The sequence below is a fragment of the Oryzias melastigma genome, linkage group LG15, assembly GCF_002922805.2.
Source record: "Oryzias melastigma strain HK-1 linkage group LG15, ASM292280v2, whole genome shotgun sequence".
Taxonomy (NCBI): Eukaryota; Metazoa; Chordata; class Actinopteri; order Beloniformes; family Adrianichthyidae; genus Oryzias; species Oryzias melastigma.
Genome location: NC_050526.1, coordinates 6,149,069 through 6,170,861, shown reverse-complemented (window position 1 = coordinate 6,170,861; position 21,793 = coordinate 6,149,069). Strand labels below are relative to the sequence as shown.

Genomic DNA, 21,793 nt, shown 5'->3' with positions numbered 1-21,793 from the left:
CTTTGTGCGTCCAAAGTGTGGAACAAGAGACGGGCCGGGGTGGCCGCGGCGTCGCCGGGTGCTGAAAGGCTCTTGGTGGAGGCCTGAAGGAGGCAGGTCTGCCAAAACAGATTACACCTCCTCCTCCCTCCCTCCCTCCTTGTTCTACAGATGCCAGGGCATCGTAAAAGCAGTCAAAAAAGAAAGCAGACCCTCCCGAGAACCCGGGCGCCAGATTTTTGTTAGAGTGAAACATTGCTGCTTTCTACCTTTTGTGTGGCGAGGAGTTGGACGCAGATGCGCGGGAGGGAGACTCAGAAAGAGTTTGAGGATCAGTGGAAGATGAATGGTATTTCTAGTCACTGATTATTGATTTTTGTGGTGAACTTTATTGGTTTGTGTTGGATTTTGGGTTGCCAGGTTGGTGGGCCTGCACGGGCAACATTTTATAATATTCAAATCAAGCTTTGACCTTTGTTCCTGCGGCACAAAGAGAACTCGTGGGGTTATCAACCCTCCCCTCCCTCATCTTTTCTTGGACTATCCTTAATGCCCCCCCAGCTTGGGAGTTGCTAGGTTACCACAACCAGCTGTTAGTGCAAAGCCAGGAGAGACGGTTTTGTCCCTGCATGAACAGCAGTGTTTTATCTTATTTTGTTGGAAGCTAGAACTCCGTCACTTCCCCACCCCCTGACATCATGGTGCCGTGGAAAATCTTCCTCACTTCCTTTTGTTTTTGCAGTGAAATCACTCCTGATACAGTGGAAGAACGTTCCCGACATGTGTCAAACACGTCGGAGCAATTTAGAAGCACCTTTTCCACAGCTGAGAGGACGGAGCCAAAGAAAAGACTTGATCCGAAGCGAGGATTTCATAAACGACATCGCCAGTAATTTAGAACGAAAAAAAAAAAACTTAGAGAGGGTCTGAGTGGGAGACTTCAATAATCAGCCTCGCGAGGCTCTTAAGAGAGATCCGTGATGGCAAGTACACAGTGAAATTATTCAGGAAATCACAGCCGTGCAGGTAAAGCGATACAAGTCTGCAGTCTCAGAGCGGAGTAAATTTACATGTCAAAGCGCGCGACACGCTGAATTCACAAGCCACAAATAAATGAGCACAACCGCTTCCAAATAAAATTGTCTTTGCAAGCCGAGAGAGGCATGTTGGAGATGCATGAAACCGCAAACCAGAGTGCTCCTTTGCCAGCACACACATGAACATTTCTGAAGTGTGATGTTATTAAACACCAGTTTATAGACCAGTCTCCAATCTCCAGGGAGATTTCTTTTTCCCCTTCTTGTGGCGATTGTTTGTGCTCTGTTTAGGAAATGATCCCGCTCCGACTCACAGGGTCTGGCAGCGGAGACCTCTGAGCTGTTTCTTCAAGATCATCCGGTTCCAAACGAGGGAATTAGACTCCGGATTGCATTCACTGGGGGAGAGAAACATTTCTTTGAATCCGTTTTCTTTTCTGAAGTTCAAAAACCTTTATTTATGTTGTCAGAATCCTTCTTAGCCTGGAACCTCTGCAGGGCATTTGGTGTTGGGAGCATGTTTTTGCCAGCCCTGCCAAAGGTTTTCATACTTCCTGACGAATCATCCAGCTTGTGATTAGCAAGAGCTTAGAAGGATATCAACTTTAGTCCATTCAAGTTTTCCTTGAGGGATCTTGAGGCCCATGATCTCCGCAGGATTAGGCAATCTGCTGTTACACTCAACGCGCTTTAGATTTAGTTACTGAAGCTGTTGGCTTCCTTGCTAGTTTCTTTGTTGCTAACAGACAATGCTGGCTGTTGTGTTGTGATAAATGCTTGGGGTACAAGACTAAATAGTTTAAACCGTCTTTAATCATGTTGAGATGTTTTGAGAACTTCTATTAGGGACTTGATAAGCAGAACTATTCTGAGGAAAGGAGTCAGGAATTGCATAGTTTAATATTTCATATAACTTTCTGATTTAACGTTTTTCCACTATTCATTTTCACTGGATTTGAATTGAAATGATTTTTTACTGTATTTTCCGGACTATAAGTTGCTTTTTTTTTTTCATAGATTTGCCAGGGGTGCGACTTATACTCAGCAGCGACTTATATGTTTTTTTTCTTCTTCATTATGCGTTTTTTGGCTCCAGCGACTTATACTCCAGAGCGACTTAGTCAGGAAAATACGGTACACAAAAACAAAAAGGACATAAGAATACAAGCAAAATAAAAAAACTGAAAAGTAAAATTATGCGATTGTGTGTTACAGAAACCGATCTGGGTTTATTCAAAACGGTAACACACCTCTGTCGAAACATAAAATAAAATACACCAAATAAACAAATAGAGAAGTAGACTGAAGAATCTAAAATAAAAACAAAAAACCTGAACAATTCTAAGGTAACAATTCCAAATCAAATGGATTTTATGAAAATTAAATTGGTGAACATATCTTTTTTATTTTTTAAACAAAATAAAACCCCATTTTTTTTACCTTGAGATCAAAATATTTTTATTGAATCTTGCTATCAAACTCATTTAATAATTTGTTGCCATGGTAATGGAAACTTATGGATGACTTATGGATAGGAGGGAGGTCTAATATCTTTCCTTGTCTGATACCATAAGAATGAAGTTGTTTTTTCTTTTTAATGAAATAATTTAGGAATTTTTAAAATACTTCCCCTGATTGATCAGTACAGAAAATGTAAGTATCTTATGGATATTTTTATCATAAATGTTTAATTTTGAAAAGAGTGGGTGCATCATAAACTAAATTTGTGGTCAAACAAACAAATATCTTTTGTAAAAGTACATTTTTTTCAGATAAGTAGGACTAGTACTTGCCCAAACAATATTGCAAAAAGAGAGATATAGATGAATAAGGGGACTTTACAATGATAAAATAACTGAAAAAATGTCCATAATCTTTTATTCTTTTAATGATGCCCAGAGATTTTGTAATCTGATTGCAGATTTTTTTAACTGAATTACATAATCCCAAACATTAACCATTTAATTCAGTTTAGCAAAAGTATATCTTGAACTGAACTAGCCCCCATAATTAGAGGTTGTTCCCCCCAACTCAACTAAATTCTGAAAACTGGACACTGAAATTAAGCTTTAAGGTCTGTCTAATGGCTCCGCCCACCTGCCCATTTAAAGAAAAGCACTTAAATATGAACAAATTTGAGTTCTAATGAAAAAGCTACTGATTAAAAGCCCCACTCAGATAATAATTGTATTTTTAGGAACGTTTTTGTGGCATTTTCTCACAATAGAGGATGTGTAAAGAAAGTTAAGCTCAAAATTGTATTACTGGGTATTTTTTCAATTCAAATTGTTGTGAATCAGGACCAAACGAAAAAAAATCGTTGGAAAATGCTTGGGATTTAGCAACTACAAGCTCCTTGCTTCGCTCTATTCCGATGCATCCACTTGTAGGCGAGTAGATCCATGTGCGTCTTTGTTTTCCTCGTCTGAGCTGGCATCTGGCTCTAAACTGTTTGACTGGATATCTTCAATATTGCTTGCCAATGGCAGATTGGGGGCCAAACAGGATAAATGTTTATTGAATAAACTAAAACTACATTTTAAAAATGTAACTTTTTAACCCTTTAACACTTGAGGTGTGGCAGGTGATGCTTAGACATGAAATCTTTAACATACTATAACTTTTTAACCTTAAACACGATAATTCCAACAGATTTTAAAGGAGAAAAAGCGCTGAAAGTGCAAGATAACATCAGGCCATTAATAATAAAATAAAACAATTATTTTGGCTAAAAACAGCATAATTATAACTAAAAGACTACTGGAAACGCTTATAAAACAGATTAAAATATGATTGGAGTTGGGTTTAGAAATAAAAGAAGAAAATGAAGCAATTTCCATTGAAAACAAATCTATTTTTATCACTGGAGTCAATGGAGTTTTGCTTCTTTCTGCAACCTGCCTCTAGTGGTCTTCGGTGGAAGTGCAGCATTCTGTACATCCTTTTTTTGCACCAAATTCTGAAATTTAGAACTTACCAGAATATTACAGTAAATGTAAATAAAGCAGAAGTTAGTTAACAACAAATATGAATTGTTATATTGAAACTAAAGGTTTGTTTCTCTTCTTTATTACTACTAGCGTCAATTTGATGCTTCCTTTGTGCAGTGAGTTTTTCTCCCATCATCCAGCAGGTATGGAAGTCAATAATACCCGCACTAACAACCTTGTTAAGTGACAATTATCTTCGTTATCCTAATGGGTTAAATTCAGTGCTGCGTTCTGCCTTATTAGTCTGAAGACAGGACAGGCAATTAGTCGTTAGGAAATTATTAATCCCCGGCTTTCTGACCTACTTCCTTCAAATTGAGGCTTTTTTTCCCCTCACCCCTGCTGGTCGATTCTTGTTTAAACATGTTTTGTGCAACAGTTTCCGTTCCTTAATCTCATATGATTCAGTGCTTTCTTGAAGCCAAAAACCGTCTGGAAAGTCGTGTTTCCTGGCCTGTTGGATGATGGAAGCATTTTTCAGCCTGTAATTGAGCTCGGCAGGGGTGTGATGAGGAGACTGTGGAGCCACAGGTGTATTATCCTCACAGCTTCCCTGCTCACATCAGCAACACACCCATCAGCGGGAGAATGATGTGTTCTTTTGGTTGACGCTATGGAGGCTGAAACCCCTTTTTTCAATGTGTTACTTGGAACCATTTTTTAGTTGCCTAAAGTGGTTTTAAAGTTTGGCAGGAAGTGAAAGGTGGAAGAGAAAAATGAAGATATAAAAATCCACGGATTTAATCATCACTCTTAAATGTGTGTAAATGAGTTGTTTTACTAACTGCTCATGAGATCAGTCAATTAAAACAAAAGTACTAAGAAAAGAACAAAAAAATATATTGTGTAAGGAATTATTTATTCTAAATAAATTCTCTAAATGTAGTTTTTTAAGCAAATGTAAGCAGACTATGATCAGCTTTAGAGATTTTTAATAGAATGGGGAAATGTACGCACTCGAGTAGAAGAACTGAAAACCAAAAAAGTAAAATTTATTGATCAGTTTCACCAAACTTTTCCTTTTTTTATTGCTTCTTTTTGTCAAATATTAGCTTCCTAAACTTTTGTCAAAGACGTCCTATCACAGATGTCTTGCTGCACAGGTTTTAAGGTTTTCCTGCATCTCTCAGTGGCATAAAAATGTGCTTAATTAGCAAAAAACACTTTAATGTTTTTAAGTCTGGTCCACAGTTTGGTGCAGCACTTTTGTGTTCATACATTTAATTCACTTTTCTAACCATCTAGACACTAAACACCTACGACTGTCCTGTGTGGATAGGTGAATGTTCAGGACCCAATCTAAATAGAAACATGTTGTTAAATGGATCTAGGAATAATTCAGGTTTTTTTAATGCATGCATATCAATACAAAACTAATAAGCATTTTTTTTTTGGAATAGTCTAAAACTTTCAGCTCTTTGTTGCATTTAAAACAGGTGAATTGTTGCTCCTCATGTTCTAAATGAGTGAAACTTTCAGCAAAAACTTCAAAATCCTTTTCTTTTTGAGATTTGTTGATAGTTTAATTGCTTTGGTATTATATATATGAAAGCCTGAAAACGTAAATTTGATGATTTTACTTAGTCTTGATCAGAATTCGATCTCTATGATTCACTTTTTAAACTCTAAACACTAAAGTAATTTATTTTGAAATGCATTTTGATCATTTTTTGAATAAAATGTGAGATTTCTTATAAGAAATACACAGACAAAACCTCTTTTTTGCCCAAAAATTAATTGTCTTAAAAGAAATTCAAACACTTAATTTGACAAATCATATTTACCTTATTTTATTGTAAAATAAAAAAGTATAATTTGGTACAAATACTTATAATTATTGCATATTACTTTACCGGAAATCTACTCACTAAAAAATAAGTTCCTTCAGTTTTAAAATGTTTTTTTTTTCTTTTAGAAATAAAAAAGTTAATTATTGTTGGCTGCACCAGAGTTTTGTTCTTCCTTTAACAAAATAAAAGCTTCTAGAAATAAAAACCTGTAAACGCACAAGATTTAGTGCAACAACAGTACAAACCTCTTAATGGTCCTTATTGCGTATTAAAACAAATCTCTTTTATTAGAGTTTCCACAATATGCTGCAGTGAGGATTTAAAACATGCATACTTTTGGTCATTACGACCCTCATCCTCCTTTGCGTCCTCTTGTTTTACGATGTGATCCGTGTGTTTGCATGTGAAGGTCACGATCTTTGTTCTTCTCGTGTCCTTAAACTGCTCGAGCGGAGACGCAGGCGAGGAGCAGGCGAGCCTGAACGGCCTCCCCAGCAGCACAGATGCCACTAAATAAAATATTTCATAATCCTGCCCAAATCCTCTAATCACCATGACAACAGGCAGGAGGGAGCCAGACAGTGGTGCTGTGTGGACCCCCCCCCCCTTTTTTTTTCTCTTTTTTTTTTCCTCATCTTATCAGAATCTGCATCCACCGAGTTTTATCCTCAAAAGTTAAAGTGGGATTTTATTGAGTTTGATGCAGATATATTTAAAGCGTTAAGTGTGTGATTTATTATATCAAGTCTTATTAAGTTTAGACATAAAAATGTTCTGAATTCCCCTTTGCATTCGGATAAATGTGAAAGAATCTAGTGAGGAGCAAACACTCATAAACAGAGCGACCCACAAGAAAGGCCTGCTGGCTCCGGTGCGGTGATAGGATAATGGAGGTAATGACCTCATGGGGTGAGAGGACCTGTTGCCTGGTAACAGTGCGGGCAACAATGAGTGAAGGGGGTATATCATATCATGGGCGCCGTGGCTGTGGTGAAGGCTGTATGTGTTTGCTATCGACCTGTGTTGTCAGGTTATGGAGACGATGGCAGTCCTTTAAAGCGTTTCAGTCGACTTGAGGTATCGATCAGGTGGAGCCCAAACACACAGCAGACAATCAGTGTAAACACCTCCACTGCTCACTTGACTGTGTGTGCCATTTCTAAATAATTAACCGTTTCCCTGCAGGTATTCGGCCCCAGATTATGAATGGGCCTATGCACCCGCGCCCCCTTGTGGCGCTGCTGGATGGACGCGACTGCACTGTGGAGATGCCCATCCTCAAAGACCTGGCCACCGTGGCTTTCTGTGACGCCCAGTCCACTCAGGAGATCCACGAAAAGGTACGACAGCAGATTTGTCCATTATTTAGTTTTTTTATTTGAGAAGTTTCGATTTTCTTATACAGTATTTCTTATTTGGCTGTTTTAAAAACAACTTTTTGTTTTTGCGTCAGGGTGAAACCCCAAACCATGATTCACCCACTTCTGTGTTTAAGTATTTCGTCGACCTTTGCATTTAAAATTGACGTCCTGTTTTCCAAAAAATGCAAATTTGATCATTAATTTTAACTTTTTGAGGTAAAATGTTGTGTTTGCACAGAGTTAGGTTTAAAATCCACCTTTTTTTCGAGCACTAAAAGGTATTAAAACCAAATGTTTTTCACTTTTAAAAACATATTTTTACAGTTACATCTCCAAGTAAAATAATAATAAAAAAAACTTCTATTTCAGATAATCCATATTTAGATTAAAATGTGAAAAGTATGCCAAAATAATTCACATCATTGTTTTCATTTTATAACAGGCTATCAACCAGTATAACCTTGTAAAGTTTTCTAATTCCTGAATGATCGGGACTTAAAATAGGTCTGATAAGCTTCAGGGACAGAAAATGTTTGTAATAGTTTTAGCTAAAAATATGTTATTATAAATGTCAGGGAATTTGCCAAAATTAAGTATCTTCTGAACTAAAAGTTGCCAAATTTTGTCATTATGGTGCCATCGGCAAGAAAAAAATGTAAACAGGAATATGATTTGGTTGGGAATGCTAAATCTTAACCTTTAATGTTTCTCTACTGGCATAAAAAGGTGAGCAGATAATAAAAAATACACAATTCCATAATAAAAATTTGCAATTGTAGCTTGTTGTTGTGACTCAGTTGACATGAAATCAAGATGTAAAAGTTATCTTTCCTAAAAGCTCTTATTTTGAAGGAATCATTGAATTGTAAAGGAGCGATTTTATTTATTAGCATATGCAACTGTTTGCATTGACATAAAAAAGAAACAAGAAGCTTAGTAGGTCAGACTAAGGAATCTGTTAATGCTGTCAGACTGTGGCGTTCACCTCTGGTGACAGCATCTGCAGCGGCAAACACAAACTTCAAGAGAAAGATCTCTCTTTTCCTTCTCAGCCTCCTTCTCCTTTGTCATTTTTTTTTGTGGTTATATTTTCGCCAACTGGCCCGTTCCGCTCTTCCAGTGCAGCTATAATGGTTTCATCAGTGACGCTAATCCCGCTGGGTGCTGAAGTGCGGCTTTGTTAAATAAGGAGGAGGTGGAGGCTGGTAATAGAAATTCAGCATAATTGTTCTCCGCTATAGCGCGGGGAAACATTTGTCTTGTTTTAGCGTCTATGCACTAAAGCTGCTGAGCAGCAATTTTACAGTCCAAGCTGGAGGGATTGTGGTTAAGCACTTTCAAACAGGGCTGCTGGTAATGGGTGGGGCTTCAGTCGCTGCTTCCTGCTTTATGCAACAAATATCCCTTTTTTTTGTGGATGGTCAAGAAAGGGCTCCATTGACCCTAACGCATGAGACTTGCAGGTTAAATGGAGGAAAGGCAGAACAAGTGGTGAGTATTAGGTCGTCTTTTGGAAAAACAGACCCGCACTGAGACATTCTCACTGTGAATACATTACACTCTAACAGAGGGCCCATCTGGAAGGAGAGATGTTGGCAGGGATCCCATGACCAGTACAGAGAGCCCACACACACACACACACACACACACACGTCGTCTTATGAAGTACCGTTTAAAGAACTAAAACCCAAACAGAACCTCATTGGAAATCACGGAGACTCTATCTCTTCGGCATTTTACCGCACAGTTAAATTTAATAGTATTGGATTTTCTGTTCGTATTCACTTTTATCCTTCAGGTGCTTTGTTATGCAAATGCTGTTGCAAAGCGTGTCACGGGGTCAACTTTATGCCTATTGGCTTACTGACATTAGAGTGCAGGGACACAGCGTTTCGTGGCCCCCCCGAGGCGAGAGGGAAATACTCTCAAAGTGCAGCGCTAAGCCCGCCGCACTGACCTGAGAGGGATTTGCCGCTTCTGCGAGGTTAAGGAGAAAAATGTGAAAGAGCACTTCGGCTCTTTTTAAGAATTCATTGCGAAAAGTTAAAAAAAAATAAAAAAGAAAAGAAAAAAATTCTTTGGTTTTTTTCAGAGTAAGAAATAATTATTTTCATTTTGATAATCTTCTATTGTCCTTTGTGGTGTTAGAAAAGGAAAACAAATAAATAAAAAGTAAGAAAATATAGTGTGATTCTCTTTAAACCATAAATCTTTAAAAGATGGAATAAAAATGTTTCAAAGAGGTGACACTATCATGGTATGGGTCACAGTACTTTGTGATGTTATAAAAGAAAAAATGCAGTAAAGTTATATAATATAATGTGATTTTCTTTGAACTATATTAAATACATTTAAAAATTTGGAGAAAAACTGTTTCTTTGTATTTAAGGAACATTAAAAGAACAGGAAGCACTATCATGGTATGGGTCACAGTACTTTGTGATGTTGGAAAAGAAAACACAATACAGAAACGTAATAGAATATAGTGTGATTTACTTTAAAGTATAATAAATAAATGTTAAAACATTGAATAAAAACATTTCTTTGTATTTATGAAACATTCAAAGAACAGGAGGCACTATCATGGTATGGGCCACAATCCTTTGTGATATTTGTTGACATGAATTTAGGTTAAATTACTTTTTTGTGCACAGTTACTCAAACAGTTAATGTACTATTTAAAAAACATTTTTAAGACAGATATTTCTGATAATCACATGTTTTGGTATCAGAATTGTAGTTTGAACCAAATAATTCCTGATTTAGTGGCAGAAGCTGCAAAACTAAAACACAAAAGATGGCTTTATTTGCTGTCTTAAAGCGTACCCTTGATAAGAATGACACTTCTGTCATGTTTGTAATGACTCTGGCGCCAGCAGGTGATTAACTTAGCATCATTGAGCAAAGCTTAAATCAGTTTAAAGCTAATAAAGTAGTCCTGGACACTCTAATTAACATGCTGTGTCCGAGAGCTCAAACAGAGAAATGATTAGCTCCGCTCAGCTAATCATTAACGGCAAAAACACACAAATGTAACGGATCCGGTTCACTTTGAACCGCAGAAATGTCCCCTTTTGACTTCTGCAGTAAACAAAATGGTTTATTTTATCTGCACGCAACATGAAAGCTTCAGAAATGAATGATTTCTGTTACTGTGTAGGGAAATATCCTGGACAAAAAAAAAGACATTAAAAAAAAACTGTTGTACTGTTAGGGTTGGGTTGAGTCTGCTAGCTTGATGCTAACATATTATGGGATTTCCCATAGGACGGCTAATGCTAACGAACGGTCGACCTTAACATACATTCCTGACTAAATTAACATATTTATATACTGACAGGAATACATTTTCTAACCTATTTTAATGATTTTTTTTAAGTAACCATTTGTGGTAAAACAATGTTTTTTACTCATACTTTCTTCTTCTTCTGGAATAATATGTAAAGCTGTAACGCGATCGCCATCTAGTGGCCAAACTGAAACACCCTCCAGGAGAGGCAGAACAATTTTTAGAGCTTCTCCGTTTGAGAGTCCATGTAACTCTGTATGATATTAACAATTTAATAATTTCACTCATATATTTTACTGTATGTGAACTGTGTGTGTATAACTGTATAGATAATTAATGTATTTATAAACAAATGTGACTAAGTGTGTAAACCGTGTAAACTCAAAATTGAATTAAATTGAAATGAGTGGATTAAAAGAATAAAAAGAAAATGGATCCGGGCTCTAGTGAATCGAATTGAATCGATTCTAAAAATTGTTGGTGATACCCAGCCCTAACTACTGTAGATTTAAGTATTAAAAGTACGTGATGTGGCGACACGTTTTTACATGATTAAACTTCCATATTTTCCTATTTAAAGTTCCACTCCGATCCTATTTTGAACTTTTTAAACGCATTTTCAGTGGTCTTTTAATTAGGATTCTAACGGTTTTAGCCAAAATTTAAAAATCCTGTGCGGTTTTCTAGAACGTGCAATCCCGCCCCCCTCCCCCTCTACACTGCAGTGAATTTTGTACATCAATCTTTTTTAAAACTCTTTTTTTGTTTTTATTTGCTTCTGATTCTCAACAGTTTCAATTAATAAATAATCAGAAATGCAGTTTTAATCATAATTATTTTATATATCTTCTCCATCATGAGAACAATGGCATACACCAAAAACACAAATTATTCTCAGAGGGAGGTCTTTAACGGTATGCAGAAATGACCTTTTTTTCCCAGCAGCCTTTGCAGCCATGCCTTCCGCTGCTTCCTTCGAGTGCACAAGCCGAGCTTTAGCCTTGAGTCAGACATCCAGCTCCTGCAACATCCACCCTCAGTGAAAATGCTGCATGCAGATTCACAACTATGCTAATCTGACCCAGCTAGGCTAATTTTGTTAGCGGGTTGTGAATTGAAAGCGGTTGTGTAGCGACCGTGGCCTGCAGCAGCTACTTGTTTATGCTCTCTCGGTTCCTCAGCAGCTGCCAGTCTGCTTTATTGTCCTGCTTGCACTCACTCTAACCTTGTTTGCATAGTCTGAATTAATGGATTGTGACAAAAAGCAGGTTTTGCAGGCTCTCGTTCGACAATAAATGCGCAGACAGCCACTCATACTTTAGAGCGCGCATAAACAACCCATTTGCATTTAGATGAAGAATAGCGCATAAACGTGCGGGCGGCGGTGGGAGCGCTCGTGCACGCGGTGGCGGTCGCTCCCCACGCCGAACGTCAGTGAAACCATAAAGAGTGAAGCGATCACAGCAGAGAGATTCTCGTCATGTCCTTGATGTGGATCATTCCCCGCTGACAGCAGCGATGATGACGTCGTCTCTGGCGTGTCCTTCAGGTGCTGAACGAGGCCGTGGGGGCCATGATGTACCACACCATCACCTTAACCAGGGAGGACCTGGAGAAGTTCAAGGCGCTGCGCATCATCATCCGCATTGGCAGCGGCTACGACAACATCGACATCAAGGCTGCCGGGGAGCTCGGTGAGGATGGAGCAAAGAAAATAGAGGAAAAACGAACCTAAACAGAAGTTTTATTATTTAGAACCAAACCAAACTTTGCTGGCTTTATTGACTTAATGTAAACAACATATGTGGCAGCAACGGTTTAATGACAGAATGGGCTGATTACACTCTCAAAGCAGATGTTGTGAATGATTTGAAACTCCATCTCTTATTCCCTTTTGGTCCCCTCAGCATATGTTTGCTAGGAGAGTGGGATTTGCTGTGACATCTAATTATTTATCATTTTATGTGATAAAACATCCTTTATATTCCACTCCAGTTTGTTGATTTAAAGCAGAGATGTCAAACTCAATCACACAGGGGGCCAAAATCCAAAACAGACTTTAGGTCGTGGGCCGAACAGGATAAACATGTATTGAACGCTCTAAAACTAAGTTTTTAGAACTTAGAAATTGTAACTTTTTAACATAATTATGGACTAGATATATAGCATTACCTGTGATAATGCTAGTGGGAATGCTGTAAGCTGAATTTGACCGATGAACATGCTAGTGCTGATAGCTGAAAATGCTGAAATTGATAGCTAACAACACTGAATCTGATAGCTGAAAACGCTGAAGCTAATAGCTATAGCTAAATGCCAAGTTAGCCTAAAAAACTAAAAAAAACAGCTAGCATGTTGCTAAAAAAAATTGCTAAACTTCAAAATAGCCTATAAAACTGAGTAATGCCCAAATTAGCCAAAACAGGTTGCATGTAAATACTCCAAAATAGCCTAAAAAACTTTTAAAAAGCCTGAATTAGCCCAAACTAGCATGTAGCTGAAACATTAGTTAAACTCCAAAACAGCATAAAAAACTGAAATAATTCCTAAATTAGCCAAAACAGCTGAAATATTAGGTAAACTCCAAAATAGCCTAAAAAATCTTAGTAAATGCTAAAATAGTTTAAAATGCTAGCAGAATAACCGTAATTTTTAACATAATTATGAATAATAAAAAGGCAGGAATATTATTGCAGAATAAATCAACCTAAACCTTAAATAACTTTCAATATTTAACTCTCCATAAAAAATTGTTTTGTCAAAATGATACAAGTTAGAAATAAATACAAGATAAATCAGGCAATTAATAACAATAAAATAGAATGATTTGGAGGGCCGGATCCGGCCCCCGGGCCTTGACTTTGACACATGTGTTTTAACTGAACTACGTCTCGCCCTGCAGTTGATTTTTTTGGCGCCTATTTTTATGTCTACAGTCGCTGTTTGTTTGTTTGTTCATTTTTCGCCCCCATTTTTCCTCCTCCAGGCATCGCAGTGTGTAATATTCCCTCAGCGGCAGTAGAGGAAACGGCAGACTCGACACTTTGTCACATCCTTAACTTGTACAGGAGGAACACCTGGCTGTACCAGGCCCTCCGGGAGGGCACCCGGGTCCAGAGCGTGGAGCAGATCCGGGAGGTGGCGTCCGGGGCGGCGAGGATCCGAGGAGAGACGCTGGGCCTTATCGGATTTGGTGAGTTTTTCTCAATAGTTTTTATTTAGTTTAGAAAAACTGTTGAGTTTTGCTTCAGACTCTAATTTTGTGGATGACAAACCAACAAAAGAAAGTCGACACTTCATTACACTCCTTCTGAATAATAAAAAACAAATCGTTTTTATTTAGTGAGTTCTCTTGGATCTTCCGTAGCCTCTTCTTCACTTCTATGCTGGTTTTGACAAAAAAAAAGTCTCAACAAGCTGCTGTCATTCTGGCAGACAGATGACAGCTGTGGAAAAAGCTTAAGGATACAAAAACACATTAAATTCTTCAACATTATTTCAAAAGTGTAAAAAAAAAAAAAATTTGCGAAGACTTTCAGCTGATCGGTTGTAAAAGCGTTCCTAGTTGTCTTTTAATTACGATTATGCCACTTTTAGCCAAAATTTTAAAAAAATTGTCATTTTCTAGGACATAGTTTCTGCAGAGCGGCAGAAATTCACCTCTGAAGGCTGGTTTATACTTTAAAGCGATCACATCCAGAATGGCGTGTTCCTCTTCCCATCATCCATCTGTTCACCCATTAGCTTACAGTGACAAAAATAGCTAGATATTTCCAGCCGTGCAGTTTGGACCCAGATTGTAGTCGTCCACAAGCAGATGCTTCGAAATGGGGCGGAGCTTATTTTCTACGTCACAATAATTCAATCTGTTTTCAAACATTTGCTTCTAATTTACAACAATTTGAATAAAAAAATACACAGAAATGCATTTTTAAGCTTCATTTCAGGAGGAAATGCTGCAAGAATATGTTAAAAAGACCAAAAACACAATTTTTATTAGAGTGGATCTTCAATTGTTGATGGTGAAATAGAACCGGTTTTACTTTCAAGGACTTTTTAAAATCTGTTTGACTCAAAGGCCTGTTTTTTCTGATAATTAATATTTTTTTCTGAGATAAAGTGTTCTCCTGCAAAGTTGCTATTTGTACAGTCAGTAAAGTGTTGATTTTACATTTCTTATTGTGCTTTTTCCTTTGTTATGGTGTAACTTGGAGGCCAAAACTGCACTAATTGCTCTGCAAAGCGCGCACAGATCATTCTAAAGCTAAATGCCAACATCTAATGGGCTCCAGATGAGTTACTGCAGAGGCTCCTTTAAAGGGAGGGGGGACACTGTGTTCCAGTGAAATACCACAGAGGTGGGGTAATGTGGGGATTTTTCTTCTGTGTTTAAGATGCAGACAAGCTACTTTTTTATATAGATGATTTTTTTATTATTATTATGGAGATTAAAGATCTGATTTATTGCAAAAATTCTTAAAAAATGAAATTTGCTGTTTCGAAATAGCAAAGGAAGTAATAAATAAGTAATAAAAGCAGAAAATTTACTTTTTTTAAATAAACAAACAACACACTGAACATTTCTTACTGTTTAAATACAATCTTCTGTTTTCTGTTCGCCTCAGGCCGCACGGGTCAGGCCGTGGCCATGCGGGCCAAAGCTTTCGGCTTCAACGTCATCTTCTACGACCCCTACCTCCAGGACGGCTTGGAGCGCTCGCTGGGGGTCCAGAGAGTGTACACGCTGCAGGACCTGCTGTACCAGAGCGACTGCGTCTCCCTGCACTGCAACCTGAACGAACACAACCACCACCTCATCAACGACTTCACCATCAAACAGGCAGGCTGCTGCGTCTTCTGCTGAAACATGTGACATGATGGTGGCTTTGGTCTGCTGTGGGGTCAGTCTGACCCAAACATAGTTAAAGTCATGCAGTAAAAGTGCTTTTAATGCTCTCATCTGAAACAAGAAAACAAACATTTATGTATAAATTGTAAAACATGCATTTTTTTTGGTTAATATTTCGAATGCTGCGACACCTTCATTTGCTGTTTACAAAGTTCTGAGATGCTGATCACTGCGAGGATGCATGTACAAGTCTCAAAATAACAGCAAACTGTCCCCCCCCCCCCAGAAAACTGTTGAAAGCCTGTCTCAGTGATTTATGAAGCTTAAAATAACTTAAAGTGGAAAAGAAGGTGAATGCTGCCACCTAGAGGACATCATTGATTTCAATTTTACAATTTTTTTTCCTACCTGGAGTAATATTTATTCTCCAATTTCTGTTGATCTTGTTAAAATACATACTTACTAATTCAGATTATTTCTATTAAGTATATTTTTAGATCCTGAAGGAAGTTTTATTTTGAAAAACTGCTGGATTCTGTTCTTATCTGTCTTGGATTGCTAAGTTAGTAGCTAACAAAAAACAAAGAATGAAACATTTTTGAAAAGTTTCTTCAAGAAGAAAATGTGGAAACCAAAGAAGAGCTTTACACTTCAAAGAACAATAAATCGGCTGTTTACAGACGAAACCGAGAATTTTCCTCGACATACAGAATTATTCAGACAGTTGTTTTCATGTAGCAAAAGCCACTCTGGACTGTTTCGCACGCAGATAAGAAAGTTGGAGGATTTACTTTTATTTTATATTTAGAAAATACCAGTTTTACGACAGTTTTTATGTTGCTTTTTTTATCCATCACACCTTAAAAGTCGGATGTTTCTAAAGCTAGCGTCCGGTTGTTAGCCTCCTTTAACGGTAACTTTCTTCTCAAAATTCAAACATTTTATAGAGAATGAAGATTCAATTAAATAAAGTTTTGTAAGTTGTGGAAACTTACAAAAGGGAAATTTGAACATTTTCATGCAGAAAGGCTGAATTAGGTTCAAAAACTTTAGCACAGAAAATGTATAAAAAATACCCAATGAATGAGGATTGATGTAAAGACTAAATATGATTAATCTTTTTGTCCTGAAAGATAATCTGTGTCTGGATTGAGAGTTAAAATGGCATATATAGGGACAAAATATCATGTATTTCTACAAATCAGCTTGTAGTTTCATTGAACCTTCATCATCTGTTTAAAAAAATCTTATTTTGAAAATAGATTTTCAGAAACTGGAGTGCCTACTGGTTCAAGAAAATATTTTTTTAATTTAAACCGGTTTGTGGCCTGAAAAACTTGAGACGAATCATCTATTTTCCTCTTTTTTAGATGCGCCAGGGTGCGTTTCTGGTCAACTCTGCACGAGGAGGACTGGTGGATGAGAAGGCGCTGGCTCAGGCGCTCAAAGAAGGCCGGATACGAGGCGCGGCGCTGGACGTCCACGAGTCCGAGCCCTTTAGGTGCCCTTTCATTTAATAAACCTGGAAGCTTCCGTCCCGCTGGTGTCGCTCAACCGCCCCCCTTTCGTTTTAGTTTTTCTCAAGGTCCCCTCAAAGATGCCCCCAACTTGATCTGCACCCCCCACACGGCGTGGTACAGCGAGCAGGCGTCGCTGGAGATGAGGGAAGCCGCCGCCACAGAAATCCGCAGAGCCATAACGGGTACAGACGAATCTTTCTCTGGGACGTCTTTCCGTATTCCAAACTCACTGATCCCTCTCCTGTCGCAGGACGCATTCCTGACAGCCTGAGAAACTGTGTAAACAAAGAGTTCTTCGTTACCACGGCGCCCTGGGGGATGATGGAGCAGCAGCAGCCTCAGGTTCACCCAGAAATCAACGGCGCCGCCTACAGGTAGGAAGTTTTCCCCGAGCTGACTCATCTCACCGCCTTCATTTCTGTGGGGAGGAGGATTTCACCCACAAGTTGTGGCCCCCAAAATCAATTCATCTCATTAGTTTAGGCTTCTGATTTTTGTCTGAACCGGACTGAACTGCTTCTCTCACACAGCCGAGTCAACCAAACCATGGTACAGGCCATAGCAACGGGGGGAATGCAGGACAAATTATATACCTAATTCTCAACCAGGTAAATCAATACTGTCACCGCTAACAGGCAAACCAATGACATCATCAGACCCGACCGTCCCCCGTCCAGTTCTGTGTCATCCTCTAACCTGCACACCCTGTAAATGTCCCCTCCGATCCTCGACTCCCCAGATCAGTGGTCCCCAACGGTTTCATCTCACGTTTCCATCAGGCTGAAGTTGGCGTCTGATTTCTTTTTAGCTTCCAGTTTCCCATAACTTTTAAAGGTAACGTTCATCTTCCTCCTCTGTAAAATAATAGAAACTTTATTTATACACTCGATTGTGTGTAGGAACCCTTCAAATGTGATATAGATTTACCCAAAGCTGTAAAAGTGGAAGCTAAAACATCAGATGCCAACATTTAAGGTCCTGCAGATGCATTAAAAATAAAGCAAAAGCTAAAGCTGGTATTTTTTAAAATATAATAATGAACATGAATCCACCATTTGAGCAACTTTATTAGCAACATCCTTATAACGTTAGAGGGCCTATACCATGCAAATATTAAATGTATTAGAATGTTCCTTCCTCAGTATGATCCATTCATTGATCCATTCTAAGTATTCTTCTAAAAACCTGCGCTCTAAGCACCAGCCCCTCCTAATTCACAAGCTGACATCACAAAGTGAGAACAACCCTTTTTTAGGGAGAGTCTGCGCTGCATGAACCGCCCACTAGGCTATCACAATTCACAATAAATCAAATTTCTCCACTCAGCTAGTGGTTCTCAGACACTAAGCTGCGCCGCTCAGCTAGCTGTCCTAAGCTGCTAGCTTTGCTGCTCAGCTAGCTGTGCTGAGCTGCTAGCTTTGCTGCTTAGCTAGCTGTGCTAAGCCGGAGTTTGAGCTCAGCTAGCGATGCCCAGTTGATAAGCTTTGCCGCTCAGCTAGTGGTACTCAGCTGCTAACTTCCAGCTCAGCTAGCTATGCTTAGCTGCGAGCTTTGAGCTCCACTAGCTATGCTAAGCTGCTAACTTCGAGCTCAGCTAGCAGTGCTAAGCCGGTAGTTTGAGCTCGGCTAGCGGTGCCCAGTTGCTAAGCTTTGCCGCTCAGCTAGCGGTGCTTAGCTACTTACTTTGAGCTCAGCTAGCGATGTTCAGCTGCTAACTTCGAGCTCAGCTAGCGGTGCTAAGCTGCTAACTTTGAGCTCAGCTTGCTGTGCTCAGCTCCTAAGCTTCGTCGCCCCGCTAGCAGTGCTAAGCTTCTAGCTTTGTGCCCCCCTAGCAGTTCTTAGCTGCTAAGCTTCACCCCTCAGCTAGCAGTGCTCAGCTGCTAACCTTTGCCCTTCAGCTAGTTGCGCTCAGCCACTAGCTTTGAGCTCAGCTAGCGGTGCTCAGCTGCTAAGCTTTCCGCTCAACTAACGGCGTCAGCCTCTAAGGTTTTAGCTCAGCTAGCAGTGCTCATCTGCTAACTTTCGCTGCTCAGCTAATGGTGCTGACCCTCTAGCTTCGCCCTCAGCTAGCAGTGCTGAGCTGCTAAGCTTTTCCCCTTTAGCTAGCAATGCTCAGCCGCTTAGCTTCAATGCTCAGCTAGCTGCTAGCTGGGTTAGCGGCTAGGTTAACCCTGCTCCGGCCACTGCTACAACCAGTGTACCAATAGCTGGAGCAAAACTTTGAAAGTTGTTTGTCTTGGTGGGAGAAACGAAGACACGCTGCTGAGGATGGCTCTAAGAGACGCCAAGAAATGGGCGGCACCCAAAAGTAGAAAAAGGCGGAGCCTCTGAGATTGAGGTGTCTTACTACCGGGGAGAAAAAAAAAGATATTTCCTAAATAATTTGTTCTTCAGTGCACCAAAGACAATATATTATGAACATATTTATGGACGTAGTTTATGTTGAAAGAATTAGGAAAAACATGGTATAGGCCCTATGAACCGTTGGTTGCTGAATATTATACTTTAATTTTATGGTCTGTGAGAACAAATGTTGCAATAAATCTATATTTTGAGAGAAAAGTTATGTTTTTTTGTCTCTTAAATGCAGATTTCTTTTATTTTGAAGCGTTTCTTTTGTTTCTTTTCCTCAAAAAGAAACGTTAGCTTGGAGGTTTCAGTTTAGCTGTGAGAAAGTAGCGGATTCATTTTTGAGTTGGATGAGTTGGATATGGTGGCGGAGAGTCAAGGAGTCTTTCAAAATAAAACTTCCTTTAGAATCAGATTAGAAATAAAACAGAAATAAATGTAGGTTGTGTTTCTTTTCCTCTGAGGCCACTCTGGGGACCACTGTGTTAAAGTGTCGTTCTTTAATCTACTTTTATTGATTTAGCATTAGGGGCAGATAATAGACATTTTCCTCTTTCTGCTCCTTTTCATTCACTATTATAATTTCATTTTGTATTATTTTGATGTTATTTATTGTCATTAAATGATTTTTTTTTTAATGCAACCACAGTTGTTTTCATGAGAGGAATTTTTTTTTTTTTTTAATTGTTTTCAACTTATTTTATGATCCTTTTTTCCTATCTGAATTAGTTTATTGTATTTGTTTAATTAGATGAGCTTCAAGTTAACACAATTGTTTATAATTAATGTTCTTACAGTTTTTATTTAACTTTTTTTCTCTTGTATGAGCGAGTTTTTTGCTCGTCTTGTTATTTAAGTTACTAGTTATTTATTTTTACATTTGATACTTCTATATTTTATTAAATAAATTGTATCTACATTTTTGTTGCCGTCTGTCATCTTCAAGCAGCAGCTCTTTCTGTTTTTCTGCTTCCATGGCAACATTTTGTTTGGGAAAATGTCCTGCTGAATCCGATTTCTTTGTAATCCATAAATCTTGAGCAAATTAACTTTGTTTGTTTGGCTGAATGAGCTTTGGATCCGTGGATTAGTGTCCCTCGTGTGTTGCTGTAACGTTTATTTTAGGTTGTTGGAACACAAATCAACACAAAAATAAAGCAGACTCACCATAAGCGGATTTTTTTCCAGATTCCCCCCTGGCGTGATGGGCGTGGCCCCCGGCGGGGTTCCCGGACCGATGGAGGGGTTGGTGCCCGGGGGGGTGCCCATCGCCCACACTCTGCCCCCTGGCACCCATCCTTCACAGGCCACCTCCCCCAACCAACTCTCCAAACACGGCGACCCCATGAGGGAGCACATGACTGAGCCGTAGAGCTGCTGCAGCCGGGGCGGGGGCCCGAACCGGGGTCAGCCGAGGCCGTCAAACCCATCCGACCGTGCGCTGGACTTCAGCGAACTGGGACACGTTTCACTCTTCATTTGGGAAGCGAGGACGGTGGATGTGGGACGCGATCGACCAGCGAACTGACGCACAGAAGATCGGGAATGGCTCCTCCCACCACATTTGTTTTTCCTCCTCACAGACTACAGTGACTTTTGTTTGGCATATATTTTAGAAAACTCCTCCTGACCTCTGGGACATGTTGCCAGGATCACGGCACAGGACGGAAACGTCAAAGGACAACATGTGAAGCCTCTTTTTTTTCCTTCTTTTTTCCGCACAAACTCGTCTCGTGTAAACTTTTTTCTTTTTTTTCCTCCAACTCTTGTGTTTATTCTGTTTTGTGTTTGAGTTTTTATGGATTTTAGTGTGTGACAGTGAACAGGTTTACAGTTTCAGCTTCAGGACATCTGGATTTCATTCTTTTTACTCACTTATTTTGGGCTCCATGATGCTAGCAGATGAGAAGGACGAGAATCGAGACGGTAAAAACTAAATAAAATAAATAAAAAGATCCAAAACTTAGTGAAATATTTTCCATCAGAGTGTGACAGATTAACCAAACTACCTGTGGTGTTTCGTTATTGTCACTTCCAAAGGACCTTGATTACATGCCAGCAAGAAGCTTGTGGGATATGAAAACATCTGAAAAATAAATCTATTTTTGGCTCAGGAAAACTGAAAAAGGGAAGAAAAAAAGTCTGCTTTCAAGTCCATCGTGGTATTTTTCTTTTCTCATATGGATATATATCAAATGTACATTTTTTGATGTTGAAACTTCTCATTCCTGTAGATTTGTATTGACTTGTTAAATGTTCATATAACAGTAGTCTCATGTGAGCGGTTCGCCCCGCCCCCTTTCCCCTTCTTCATAGTTTCTTCTTTGTTTGTCCGCTGCGGCTCTCGGAGGGATCAAACAGCCGCCGCCGCCGCCGCCGCGGCAGCCATCCGTCCCCTCAGCGCCATGACGCTGCTCACAAAATGTTTGGTTTTTATTGTGAGTATTTGTATTTGTTTCTTGTACAAGGTGAACATATAGCATACAGTGCAGCTGGAACCAATAAATAAAACTTACTGTTCTGATTAAAAATTGGCAAGTGATTTTTTTTTTTCTTAAATCCCTGAAAATGTTTACAAATGTGGGTTTTTCCATCAGAATTAATTATTTCATAAATGACATAATTAATT

At 39.0% G+C, this 21,793-nt stretch overlaps 1 protein-coding gene across 7 annotated transcripts in view; it reads left to right on the top strand.

Annotated features, from left to right (window-relative positions):
* ctbp2a (C-terminal binding protein 2a) overlaps window positions 1–21,319 on the top strand; it is a 71,879-nt gene extending 50,560 nt beyond the window's left edge. For 6 of the 7 annotated variants that reach the window (XM_036215551.1, XM_036215550.1, XM_036215549.1 and 3 more), the window contains 8 exons: window positions 6,982–7,136; window positions 11,996–12,140; window positions 13,433–13,639; window positions 15,072–15,286; window positions 16,666–16,796; window positions 16,870–16,997; window positions 17,066–17,189; window positions 20,353–21,319. In XM_036215551.1, coding sequence (XP_036071444.1) covers window positions 6,982–7,136; window positions 11,996–12,140; window positions 13,433–13,639; window positions 15,072–15,286; window positions 16,666–16,796; window positions 16,870–16,997; window positions 17,066–17,189; window positions 20,353–20,536 — 1,289 coding nt within the window. In that variant the 3' untranslated portion in view covers window positions 20,537–21,319. Of the gene's footprint in view, window positions 1–6,981; window positions 7,137–11,995; window positions 12,141–13,432; window positions 13,640–15,071; window positions 15,287–16,665; window positions 16,797–16,869; window positions 16,998–17,065; window positions 17,190–17,345; window positions 17,424–20,352 lie in introns of all 7 variants that reach the window. The other variant, XM_036215555.1, reaches the window with a different exon arrangement.
* The last annotated feature ends 474 nt before the right edge of the window (window positions 21,320–21,793 follow it).